At 37.4% G+C, this 13,534-nt stretch overlaps 1 protein-coding gene across 4 annotated transcripts in view; it reads right to left on the reverse strand.

Annotated features, from left to right (window-relative positions):
• Nucleotides 1-3,735: 3,735 nt before the first annotated feature.
• Nucleotides 3,736-13,534, reverse strand: part of LOC129775407 (SH3 domain-containing protein 19) — a 62,098-nt gene continuing 52,299 nt past the window's right edge. For 3 of the 4 annotated variants that reach the window (XM_055780128.1, XM_055780127.1, XM_055780130.1), the window contains exons 3-4: nucleotides 5,465-5,722; nucleotides 3,736-4,697 (exon numbers count right to left, since the gene is read on the reverse strand). In XM_055780128.1, coding sequence (XP_055636103.1) covers nucleotides 4,533-4,697; nucleotides 5,465-5,722 — 423 coding nt within the window. In that variant the 3' untranslated portion in view covers nucleotides 3,736-4,532. Of the gene's footprint in view, nucleotides 4,698-5,186; nucleotides 5,299-5,464; nucleotides 5,723-13,534 lie in introns of all 4 variants that reach the window. The other variant, XM_055780129.1, reaches the window with a different exon arrangement.

The raw sequence follows: 13,534 nt of genomic DNA on the forward strand, positions 1-13,534 counted from the left end.
TTCGCCATGTTTCAATGGGCCTACGGGAGCTACATTTTTAATCCTTAATTACATCCCATAGCGCATTTACCGAATCCAAATAAACAAATTTACGTCCTTTGGATACGTCAGAATTTCGTTCTAAAAAAACCCCGGGTAAATTTATGTTTGTTTATCCTTTGTTTCTTAAACAAGACAAGACAATATTCAAAATGTTAGCAAAAAAGCTAAATAAATACGAAATTAAACTCACTTCATTCCACGTGACTAGCTTTCACTATCTAAAACACAAGTGACAAATATACCTGTTTTTCTCCGTGACATGACCGAGTTCATCTAAGTTGTCGCGACGGATGAACTCTTCTGGATTCTACACAAACGGTGACAGCCGTAATAAGGTTGCATACAATTCACTTCATTTTCACCGTGAAGTGACGTTCGTGATCAGGCCCGTATTCTTCGTTGTATTTTTAGGTTATCCTACGAAAATCTTCGTGTAAGGTTTACAAATTTTCATGTATATATTTTTAAATAAATTTAATCCTACCTCAATCTGTCAATGGTTGGGTTAATCGAACACAAATTGTACTTGAACTTGGTAATTTAAATATAAAAAGGAATCGAGGGGTTGTATCCGAGACACGATCGCTTAGGACGTAGGACTACGTAATCTTTTTTTTTTAATTTTTTGGTTTATCATTTCGGATATTATTTGCGAATACGTCGAAATTCCATATATAACTCTTTAGTAAAAAGTTCCGGGGACCCTGAAAAGCTTTAATGGCTTACGTGGTTTTGTAGAATCATTTCGAGAAGCATCGTTTTTTTCTTGTCTTTGCGAGAACAATACACTAATTGGTCATATGTTGCAATTGTTCTTTATATCAATGTGCGCATTGCACTGAGTATTTATCGAGAGACATCTTCCGTTCATCGCCATTCAACAAGCATCAAACACCACGCGTCTAACAGATGCACACAGCTGCAGCGATGAAAACATCGAAACACACTTCATGTGAAATATTCGCTAGCGTTCACAGCTCGAGGAAAACATAAAACACAAAACGAACAGAATAAGCGAGCTTTGTTGTTTCGGGCACAGAAAGATTCTGAGAATTTTCCTCAGAGGAGATGCAAGTTTACTCACTATGCAAGAGTGGAGCTAACTCCGCAAATATTCTCTTTCCGCTATCCACCTTCGTTATTTCTATTCTAGCGGCTGCATGAGTTGCCCGTTATTGACAGCTCGATTCGGGAAAGTACTTTCATTTTTTATCAATTTAAAGTATTTTCATCAATTTGAACCATATACAGACTATGGGATGTAATGTATAGCACATCAAACAAATCTTAGAAAATTTTCGATTCGATTGGTATGCAAATCGTTAAAATCCGTTCGCAGCAAAAATAGTTATTAACGTTAACTTTATTTCATAAAAACGTGACCTGTTTTCTGATTGGGCACCCTTAATGTAAGACGTAGTTCTACGTCAAAATGGAGTTTACCACTTCACATGCTCGCGTGAGCATTTCTCGTGTGTTGGCTGCAAGGTTACCTAAATTGTGAGGTGAGTCGCGCCGACCAAGCTTGTGAAGAAGTAGCGATGTTCACCCGACCAAACTATTACCGTTTTGTCTCAAATTCCGAACACTTCATTTTTAAATGTAAATTTACTGAACTTCAATATTTTCAATAATTGAAGAATAAATACCCTGACATTCTTTGTGATGTAGGCTTCATTTTAACATCATTCACAGGTATCGATACTGTATATAACCTATAATACTAAGCATTTGCAAAAAAGTGACTGTCAAAACCAGCGATATAATGTTTGCTTTAGAAAATCGGAATTTGAATCAAGTTTCGACGCACAAAGTCCAAATTTTTGAGAGTGTTGTATTTTTCCAAAGAAGAATAGCTAATTCACTTTGATTTGATATATCGATCATCTGAATCGGTCTAGTAACTCAAAAGTTTAGTTTTTAACCATGAATATGAGTTTGTAAATTAATTTTATGGTGGCCAAATGGAAGAAAAAGTACCATTTTGAGCAATGAGACACTGTGTAATGGCCAAAAAAGCTTAAGTGTTCGGAATTTGAGACAAAACGGTATGGTGATTACAAATGCGACAAACAAATCGGCATGACACCGGTCCTCGAGCCGAAGTGGTCAAAAAACTGCTTCCTTTTTATGATGAAGAATTCTAATCCATCTAAATCGACTGCAATTTTAGTGGCAGAGATACATCATCTCTTTTAACAACAATACATGTTTGAAAGATTACTAATGGTAGTACAACATGACAGTATTACAATTTTTTTTTCTTCATACTCTGCATCAGTGCCACAAATTATCAAAATCTGTTCACGAAAGAAGACATTAGCTTTGTCGGATGAATTTTCTTCTGTTAAAACTCAACGCCATATCTGTCATAATGAGTATAACACAAGAGTCGAGACGCGTGAACTTTGTCTGGTATATTGAACGAATAGAGCATGAACGAATTTCGGAAAGCCTGCATTCAGGCACTTCCATTACTGTCAATAATTTCAGGTGATTATCACGAAAGTTAAGTTGATCCTCATCGCTTGCAGTGAATTTCTATTGAAAACGTGTTTGATTTCCATATTTAGAAACAAAGAAATCCGAAGAAGGCAGCATTAGCTTTCGTTGAGCGTTGACCGTTTCCATTTCTTTTTCTTTTTTATACTGTATTATAAAGACTTTCAACACCTTTTTGGCTGGCTTGTCACTTCCATTTTTGGAAGAATGTCGGGAGTGAGAATCAAACTCGCGATCTTTACCGTGAAGGGTACGGTCCGTTCCCGTTTCCGTTTCCGCTTTATATGATCTTTTACTATCGCCATTTCGCTCTAACACGATCTTAGTTTCTAACACTTTCTTTATCTAACTCCATTTCACTAACTCCATTTTCGGTCTCCTAGGGCGGTTTTCAATGCACCGGAAGCCACCGGAATACGATATTCGACATCCGCTGTTTAAGCCCTTCCATCCAATACCCTTATCGTAGGGGTTTTATATGATTGCTAGTCATTTATAGCCAGTATCATTAAACCGGAAATCAAAACAAGATTATTTTCGTTTTTCGCTCGTCTGTTATTGTCACCCATTGCCCATATAATTGGGGTGTACGCCATTTCTGGCCAATCGGGAGTAGATTCATAAAATATAGCTAGAGTTATACCATACATTTCATTGCCAATGTCAAGAATTTTGTATAATAAATGGCTATCCTTTACCATTAATCGATTTTACTCTCAATTAGTTGACGTTGAATTTTATGCTTTGATTTTCACTAACACGTAATGATATTTAATTTCGACATTACGAATATCACGGCGAAAATGAATATGCAAATGAAAAATGAACTTTATGGCAAGCTGATGTTGATATTCATTGCACTGGTGTTCATTGATAGTGTTGTTCCATATTTCCATATGCCCTTAGGACCCTCGCAGACTTCAGACTTTTTATCAGCCGATAGTTTGGTCGGGTTGGTCTGCTAGTGTAAAAATCGACCCAACTGTGACCCAAATCTAGTCATTTTATACATCTTAGATTCTATTAGTCACGATAGGTAAGATTTTTGAGAAACACTATTAGGTCATCATCTACACACGAATTCACAAGTGAAGTGTTGCAATATTCAGATGTTAACTACTCCTCACAGAACATGATAGGGCGTTATGTCATCAAACTATATTCCTATCCTGAGCCAAACAATAGAAAATCAAATCTTTTGTACAAATTTATTCCGCATGTTTTAAAAACCTTCAAAAAGTTTACAATTTACAAGTGAAATTTCACTTACGCTTGCAATAAGTTACCATTAAGCATAGATTAGCCGACACAGCGAATTGCGGTCCGGTAATATTGATTTACTTTCAAATTTGTAGACGAAACTAGTTCCACAGTGGTGTGATCAGATCGTTTAGGCTTACAGAGGTTAAAAGATAAAATTTCCACTAAGCTTCCATAGAGTTTGGTCTTGGGAATATCATTAAAGCAATATCTAGCAAATATCGGATATATTATCTCAAATGTAGTGTTATCTCACATGCATAGTTTTCTAATACCATCGCTTTTCGATCACAATTAAAGCCTTCAGAAAGCTCTCCTTAATGTTTGTTACGCGACCATTCGAACAATTTTCTTACACAGCGGTACAACAAAAAATATCCTGATCCAATGAATAGAAGCCTTCACACGCATTTCCACTAACAAATTTCTTGTACAAATATGTAACTACTGTTGTAACAAAATATATACACATAAAGGTCTTACAGGAAAATGCCTATGACTAAAGAAATGTTTTTCTACTAATCATCAATAAATGGCTTGCCTTATAGTTTGCCTCCTTGGTTCTGCACCTTTTTTGTGTGAAATACGACTATCCATAAAGTTCACTTCTATGTTTGATTGTTGTTATCGCCGCGCACATAAAGGCAACTAGAGTTTGCAGAGCCTCCCTAGGAAATACAAATTTCGATCCCGCGCAAATTGTGTAGCATTATCGAAGGGATGCGCTTTCACTCTGCTGCCTGAATACTACCGTTTTTAGTCGCCGGCATTGGAGGTAGGTTTGCTGGGACGTATTGGATGTAGTTGGCCGGAAATTGACCCTGTCGGCCGTGCATCTCACCGTAGAGCCACTCCGGTGTGATTTGGTACAGGACGGTCACATATTCGTTCTCCTGGAAATAAAGATTAAAATTAAAGATGAACCTTTTTTTTTATTAAATCGTTTATTTTTACAGGCTCAGTTACATAAGTTTAAAGGAGCCAAACTCCTATCTGTATAGTTACAAGTATACATAAACATTTTTTATTAATTCTAATGTTAATGAAGTAGAGAACCGATTACTCGCGGCTTGCTCGAGTTTAGAAGGGTGACATTTTGTTTCAGGAAAAGGATGGGATATAAGGATATGTTGACAATGTTCACACTCACATTCGCACTCACATTCATCATACTCAATTCTTAAGCCTATCTTATATCTAACATGTATTTACATTTCACCTTATTCTATTGTTAGTAAGAAGGGATTTGATTTCTCGCGAAGGAAAAGGAAAAGGAGAATATAAGGATATAAGGACAATCACACACGAAGATCGATAGCTTTTAGGAAGACATATATTTGGGACATGTAATCAAGGTCTAACCGAGCCAACACATCTCTCACCGGCACATTGGGCTGCCTTCCTTTAGCCCGAAGAGAGTTTTCTAAATTCGATCTGGCAACAAGATACTCCTCGCACGACCAAACAACGTGTTCGATGTCGTGGTAACCTTGGCTATAAGCACAGATATTGCTATCGGCAAGATTAAAACGAAAGAGTAGCGCATCTAACGAACAGTGATTGGACATGAGTCGAGAGAAGGTGCGAATAAAGTCCCGACTTAAGTCCAGACTTTTGAAAAAGATGAACCTTGTGTGTGCTTTTTTTGTTGAGATCTTACCATTATTGTCAAATCGTCGACAGTTTCGGCGTTGAAGGTGTACATAACGCGTACTTTTGGATGGCTTATGCTCTCAGAGGTGACGGCGGCTTTGCTCTTGTTACTGTTGCTGTCACTAGTATGCAGTGTTCGCTCGTCCTGCAGCGGTACTTTTATCTCAATGAAATTGGTTGGAAACATTCCCTCGCAGCCGCGTCGATCTCGACCATACAGCCACTCCTCGTCCATGCGCCTTACCAAGTAGATTTTGTCGTTAGCCTGAAGGTGAGAGAAAAAGGAAGAACTTAGTAGATTGACGGCTTTAGAATATGATAATTTGGAAAAACGGCTTTTCCAAAAATTTAATGAATGCAATTTGGGATTATTTCGAAATATAAATTTTATATTAAGTACTTTTGTATCTCAAAACATCCTCCTATTTCTTTGTTAAATTGAAAGAGCTTTTCCAATAAAATATACAAAGTTTGACGTACAGCTGGTGCCCGTGGAGCAAATCCAAATGACAAAGCATGAGTATTTTTGATTCGAATGAAAGTTTGTATTCCGTTTGGATTGGAGGAAATATGAGTTTTTCACAGCATTTGGGAATTTTCCGACTCAAGTGTAACTTTTGAAAAGGGCGACACGATTTTAGTAAGAACTTTGTGGAACACATCGATTTTTTGTGAATTTTCTAAACCTCGAATTTTTGTATGTTAACAATCATTTTTAGCCACAAATTATGAATTCTGATGTGGTTTAAAACAAAAAAAACTATTCATCAATCTTTTTCTAAATGCAGCCATTCTCGAGAAATTTGAAAAAATCTTTATAATTTATTGTCTTTTTTATAGTACATAGGCTTTTTTTAATATGTTTAATATTTGAAGACATGTGGGTTAATACAAAACGTAGCGATAATGTTTTTCAACGTAACTCCTAAACATATAGTTTTACCATAATGATGTATTTGGAAAAGTTATAAAAGTTATTGGTTATACGACAAACATATTAAACGAATGGGATGGTGGCTTGACAGTACAGAGAGAATATCGTGATCCAAGAAAAACCAACTGGGAACGATATTCACTTGAACTTGAGTCAGAAACTCTTAACACAAGAATAAGGTCGATTCAACAGCTCGAATTAAACTTCAAAAGAATTAAATGATACGATAGTTTCTGTCTACAACAGTAATTGTCCACTTAAGAGAGTTTCTTCGACAAGAAACGTTCCATGGTGGAACAAAAGGCTCGAGCGGCTACGTAAAACAGCGCGGAAGCTGTTCAACAGAGCTAAAATTAATTCGGATTGGTCTCAATATAGGAGCGCCCTAACCGAATATAACAGAGAACTAAGACGATCTAAACGAAAATCTTGGGTAAATAACTGCGAAAGCATTGAAAGTACCCCAATCGTTGCAAGACTAAGCAAGACTCTTGCAAAAGACCACTCGAACGGGCTAGGTTCCCTCAAAAAGGACGACGGTTCGTTCACAAAATCTCCCTCAGAAGTATTAGACTTACTGATGAAAACTCACTTCCCGGGATCTACATCGGTTCATTCTGATACCAGTCCTAGCTACAACCGCGACATGAAATGCTCTCGAAGGTATTCTCAAAGTGTAAAGGATGTCGCAAAGATAGTTGCTGGAATGGTTTTCACGAGGGCCAGAGTAGAAAGCGCGGTTAGGTACTTTCAACCATACAAATCCGCAGGTGCAGATGGAATTTTTCCAGCCCTGATTCAAAAAGGAGAATCTAAGCTGATTCCATCTCTAATCGAGATTTTTAAGGCTAGTCTGATACTAGAGCACATTCCTTCCACATGGAGACTCGTTAAAGTGGTCTTCATTCCAAAAGCTGGGAAACGTGATAAATCACTCCCAAAATCATTCAGACCAATTAGTTTATCATCAATACTGCTGAAAACTATGGAAAAAGTATTATATGAATACATAAAGTCTGTTTTCATGTCCAAATGCCCTTTATCTAAATACCAGTTTGCCTATCAATCAGGCAAATCCACAGTCACAGCGTTACACACGCTTTTGACTAAAATTGAAAAATCTCTTTCGTCAAAAGAAACTGCATTATGTGCGTTTCTTGATATCGAAGGGGCTTTCGACAATGCTTCTTATGTATCAATGGCACAGGCTATGAGAAGAAGACATTTCGATTACTGCATAGTCGAATGGATCAAAGGCATGCTCACAAATAGACAAATCACCTCGGAGCTGGGTGGGTCGTCGACATCTGTGATTGCAACGAAAGGTTGCCCACAAGGAGGGGTTCTATCACCTCTACTTTGGTCACTGGTGGTTGACGACCTTCTGATTAGTTTGGAGGCGAATGGTTTCGAAACCGTGAGTTTTGCTGATGATTTAGTCATAATGGTATGTGGTAAATTCGACGATGTGATATCGAGCAGGATGCAGATGGCATTAAACCTTACACAATCATGATGTATCAAAGAAGGTCTGAGCATAAATCCCTCAAAAACAACAATCCTTTCACCAAAAAGAAGAAACTGCATCTGCAGACTCTAAATCTTGGGGGAGAGGAAATAAAATTCAGCGTTTCAGTGAAATATCTAGGCGTAATCCTAGATGCTAAACTAAACTGGAACGCACACTTAGATGCAATTATCAGTAAGGCCAACATTGCCCTATGGGCATGTTCTAAAATGATAGGCAGAACATGGGGCCTTAAACCAAAAATGGTTATGTGGGTCTATACAGCAATTGTGCGGCCTAGGATAACCTATGCCTCATTAGTATGGTGGTCAAAGACTAAGGAGAATGTAGCTACAAAAAAGCTAAACAAACTCCAACGACTGGCATGCGTTGCTGTAACAGGAGCAATGCGAAGCACACCCTCAAAGGCATTGGAGGCTATCCTTCACTTGTTACCTTTGGGTCAACATGTTCAGCTGGAGGCTAATAGAAGCGCTCAAAAGCTAATAAGATATAAAAAAATATTAGACGGGGACAAAACTGGTCACTTGAGCATCCTGAATCTCTTACCCGTTGGACCAACCTCAGAGATGAACAGCGATTGGATGGAACCAAGGACCAATTATGACATTCCATACAGAGTGATCGAACTTTCTCGTTCAGTATGGGATGAGGGTAGTCCCGATGTTCGTAATGGTTCAATCCTGTTCTATACCGATGGGTCGAAAATGGGTAACAGAACAGGTGCTGGAGTGTATGGTCCCAGAATAAAAATCTCTGTAGCTATGGGGAACTGGCCAACAGTTTTCCAGGCAGAAGTAGCTGCAATAATAGAATGTATAAATGTCTGCCTTAAAAGAAATTATAGACATGCTAACATTTGCATCTTCTCAGACAGTCAAGCAGCACTTAAAGTCCTCAATGCTTTCAAGTGCTATTCAAAAATTGTCTGGGAATGCATTTGCCTTTTACGACAACTGTGTCAGAGAAGTTCGGTATAGAGGGAAATGAACAAACAGATGAACTCGCAAGACGCGGCTCAAGCTCACCCTTCACTGGTCCAGAACCATTCTGTGGAATTTCTGAATGTGTGTTGAAGTGAGTGAGTGAGTGAGCTGAAGAAATGGGAAGACCGGGAAGTAATGGCCAACTGGATGGCTGTACAACTGAACCAGTCATAAAAATTTATCACACCGAGTATTAAAATTACTCAACAATTGCCGAGTCTTAATAAGAAAGACTTCAGCACATTCACTGGTCTAATAACAGGACATTGTCCGAGTAAATACCATCTCAAAAACATAGGTTTAGTGCAAGATGATATTTGTCGCTTTTGTAATGCCGAAAGCGAAACCTCGGAACATTTGCTCTGCATATGCGGAGCACTAACAAGACGCAGACTTCAACACCTTGATATAGCTATTCTGGAGCCCAAGGAAGTTTGGTCTGTGTCGCCGATCAGGACTATACATTTTATCAAACAGATTATTCCTGATTGGCACCTATCTCGCTATAGCTTTCAGTCTACTTCTTCATCAATAAGCAGTAGATAAGCTTGAAGCGTAGTACAAAAAATGGGGCATACCACAATAGTTCAAACTAATGGACGCAGTGGTTCACACCCAACAAGGAAAAAAAACGAGCCTGTTTACTATAAAAAAGAAAATAGATTAAACATATTTTTCTTAAATAGCTCGAGAATGGCTGCATTGAGAAAGAGATTGATAAAGAGCTTTTTTTTGTTTTCAATCACATCAGAATTCAAAATTTGTGGCTAAAAATGATTGCTAACATACAAAACTTCGAAGTTTCGAAAATTCATAAAAATTCGATGTTCTACAAAGTTCGTCAAAACTAGTTTTACCATCTTGGACTCATTTTTTAAAATTTTTACATAACTTCTATTTTCTATTAAAAAATTAAAAAATTATTAAGAAATATGTATTTCAGATATTGCAAATGAATTTTTTTTTGTAAATAAAAACTAAGTACTATTTTTTTCTCAGTGTATATTTTTTTTTCATATTTTAACATCAATACTCTATAACTCTTTCTAAGACACTATTTCGGTACGACTCATAGTTTTTGAGATATAAATTATCAAAGATTTCTCTTACTAAAATTGATACGCCCTATTCAAAAGTTACAAAAAATTCCCAAATGCTGTGGAAAACTCATATTTCCTCCAACCCAAACGGAATACAAACTTTCGTTCGAATCAAAAATACAAGTTTTTAAAATCTGCATTTTTAGTTCGATTTCATTTGGAATTGCACCGTGGTAAACTCACCAAAATAGAAATATGATTTGGTGAGTTTCATGAAATTTCAATACTTCGTCAAATCGCAACCATTTAAGAAAAACATCATAAAAACTTGCGATTCTACATGAAAATAAAAAAATATATAACGTTTCATCCTATGACTAACCGTTCCCGGAATATAACCATTTTCATAATAAAAATTCTATACGATGTCGGAAGCTTAATGGCAGAGTTGCCAACCTTCCAGTTTTTTCTGGATATTGCCAATTTTTTAAAGCATGTCAACAAAACAACCAAAGACCAAAAATATCTAGCTTTTTCAAATTTCTACAGCTTTATCCAGTTTATTTTTTTGACACTTGATATGTTTTACTTCCTCAAACTATATTCTTTTGTACCCAGACTTGTTTACACTAGAATGGGTTTGCCATAGTATAGCTCTGTGTACGATCTATGCATATAAACACCTGCCTGAGAGTATCGATCAGCTATGTAAGGGTATTTACTTCAGTCTCTGCTACACTGCGTTTCACAACTATAGAAACACTCATTTTTTCTGAGTTTCCAGAGATATGTGAGAAGTCGGTTGAATTGAAGTATATATTGTAGAATATAACAACTATCTTAATTAAAAAGACTGGCTATTTGAACTTTATTGTTGTGTTCAGGCGCGAAACATTAAAAAACGAAAATTCCAGTGTTTCATAACTATAGAAACAGATGGAAAAACTCTCGCTTCTTTACATAATTAACGTCAATTCCACATTCGTAGATCATCTTTAGTTCTCAATCAGTTCAAATAACCCATTCGGGGTGGTTTTGACCAAGCTGCACCATGTTGTAGTGTGCATCCCGTTCTACGCAGAGGATACTGCCCGTTTAAGTTCTTCAAATCACTCATACTGCTTGTAAGCTACATCTACTATTCGTACGATGACTCCTCATAAGTTCTTGATAGGGTTTTGATCTGGTAAACAAGCTGATTAGTCCAGAATCTGAAGCCCCTATTCAATGAACCATGCCTTGACTTTCCGAATGTTATGAATTGATGCCAAATTGCCCAATTATCACGGTGTTTTCGATGCAAAAACAGAAGTAAATGATTCTGGAGTACTTCTTTGCACTGCTGACTGTTCATTCGTATTGATGGTAAGCTAACTAAATCAGGTCTTTTTGAGAAAATTCTCCCCAAACCATAAAAGTCTCATCTCCAAAGTCCAAAAACTAATGTGGAAGCTAATGCCATGGGTTTCACTATCTCAGGAGATGAGAACTAAAGATGACTTACGAATTATTCATGTGAAATTGACGTTAATTTTGTAAAGCAGTGAGGGTTTTTCCATTTGGTTCTATAGTTATGAAACACTGGAATTTTTGTTTTTTGAACGTTTCGCGCCTGAACACAACAATTAAGTTCAAATGGCCAGTCTTTTAAATGAAGATCGTTGTTATATCTTACACTATATACTTCAATTCAACCGACTTCTTACCTGTCACTGGAAACTTAGAAAAAATTAGGGGTTCTATAGTTGTGAAACGCAGTGTATAACTTTGAATTACGAGCTCAAGAAACTTTTTGGTCATTCAGTACAAAATTGATCCTCATGAGTAATTGCATTTCTGGTCGAAGTAAAAGCTAAGAAAATAATCGTCATCGAACACTTTCGACAAAAAATACAAAAAAAAAAAAAGACGGGTGGGTAATGTCGGGGACATAACCGGAGTGACGTAGGACTATACAAAGGGGACAGCTTTTGCTAAATATATATTTTAAATATATTGTTTTATTTTCTTCTCCTGCGTGAGACTTTGGGGGTTCTGAAAAAAACCTTTGGTGTTGTGTTTTTGCGTTTTTTTTACAAACTTGATTCTTGATTTTTTTCTGTAGGCTTTGTACTTATTAAATGTTCAACGCCAGGCATCTTTCGGCGAATGCACATATCGTACAATCAAAATGATGGCTGTGATAGGGAATGCATAGGTGGTCATTAGCTAATTCACTATCATATATTTCACTATTGAGTACATTACCGTACCTTAAACTGTGGTTTCGGAGACGAATGAATTGTAAGATTTGTAGTCTCCGCAAACAAAGTAAATAAAAATAAAAAAGAACTGAGGTTTTGGGAACGAACTCTACGATCTTTCGAGAAATAAACGAGTTATAAGCGTTCTGAAAAACCAACAGTATATATAGGGACGGATGACCTTCGGATTAAAGTCCTTTAAAATAAGAACAGAGCAGCAGGAAATACATAGCTCATCATGTTGCTCCTTAGTTATTTTTCTATACAATGCAGATGTAACGTCAGTCAATTTTCAACATCAGTTATCAACCAAAGGAAGCAGTTCTTGCTACCGAGAAAATTCGTTAATGCCATCCTGCATACAATGTGTTGTAATTTGAAGCCACTTTTAATTCGGAAACCATGCATGGGTTTGTGAAAACTGAATGATCTATTTAAAAGACCCCAACCACCAATAAGTTCAAGAACAAGCATAAACTCCCGTGCTCCCGTGGCCGAGTGGTTAGCGTCAAACCTAACATGCCGGGGGTTCGGGTTCGATTCCCGTTCTGGTCGGGGAAATTTTTCTTCAAAGAAATTTCCTCTGACTTGCACTGTGGTCACGCGTATTCTAGAGCTTGCCACTCAGAATGCATTCAAGGCGTGTTATTTGGCATAGAAATCTCAACTAAGTACTAATGAAAATGACGCAAGTAATGCTACGTTGAGACGGCGGAGTTCCTCTAGGAACGTTAGTGCCATATAAGAAGAAGAAGAAGAAGAAGAGAACAAGCATAAACAAAATAAATCAGTTTATATTATATGTCATATTATGTCACTTTAGAATGTATTGGTATTGTGAAAAACTTTTAATAACTCTTCTTTGAAAGGTTTTATGGCCCTGAAAAGCGCCGTGTTTTACGGTGACTGGTTTTGCCACCAAAGCAGTCTGTATAAACAAACTTTTTCCTTCTTCTACCTGCTGCCGTTTTGCGATTGCGTGTGCCACTCGCTGAAACTAGTTGTTGCCACCTAACCGAATGTGCTCCGTTCTGTAGGCGGGTTTTCTTATTGTCGTGAGCAGCTTTGAAAGCCAACTCGAGCACTCTGACGGCCGAAACTCTATAATCGCTGTTAGGTATACTGGTGCTCCGGCACCAATCCGTTCGGCCTAGTTACCCTTGCGGAGCAATCAGTGAATGCGACCAACAGGGAACTGGAGACCTGCACGGTTCGAGTGAGACTATGACTTTCCCTTAACTTGTCCTCCTTTGTTACGTCCACACGTCCACGTTGCTGCTTGTTTTCTTTATATGATGTGATGCGATGCGATGTTAAACGATGCCGTACAACCACACTGGTTTACG

Source organism: Toxorhynchites rutilus, chromosome 3, assembly GCF_029784135.1.
Source record: "Toxorhynchites rutilus septentrionalis strain SRP chromosome 3, ASM2978413v1, whole genome shotgun sequence".
NCBI classification, from domain to species: domain Eukaryota; kingdom Metazoa; phylum Arthropoda; class Insecta; order Diptera; family Culicidae; genus Toxorhynchites; species Toxorhynchites rutilus.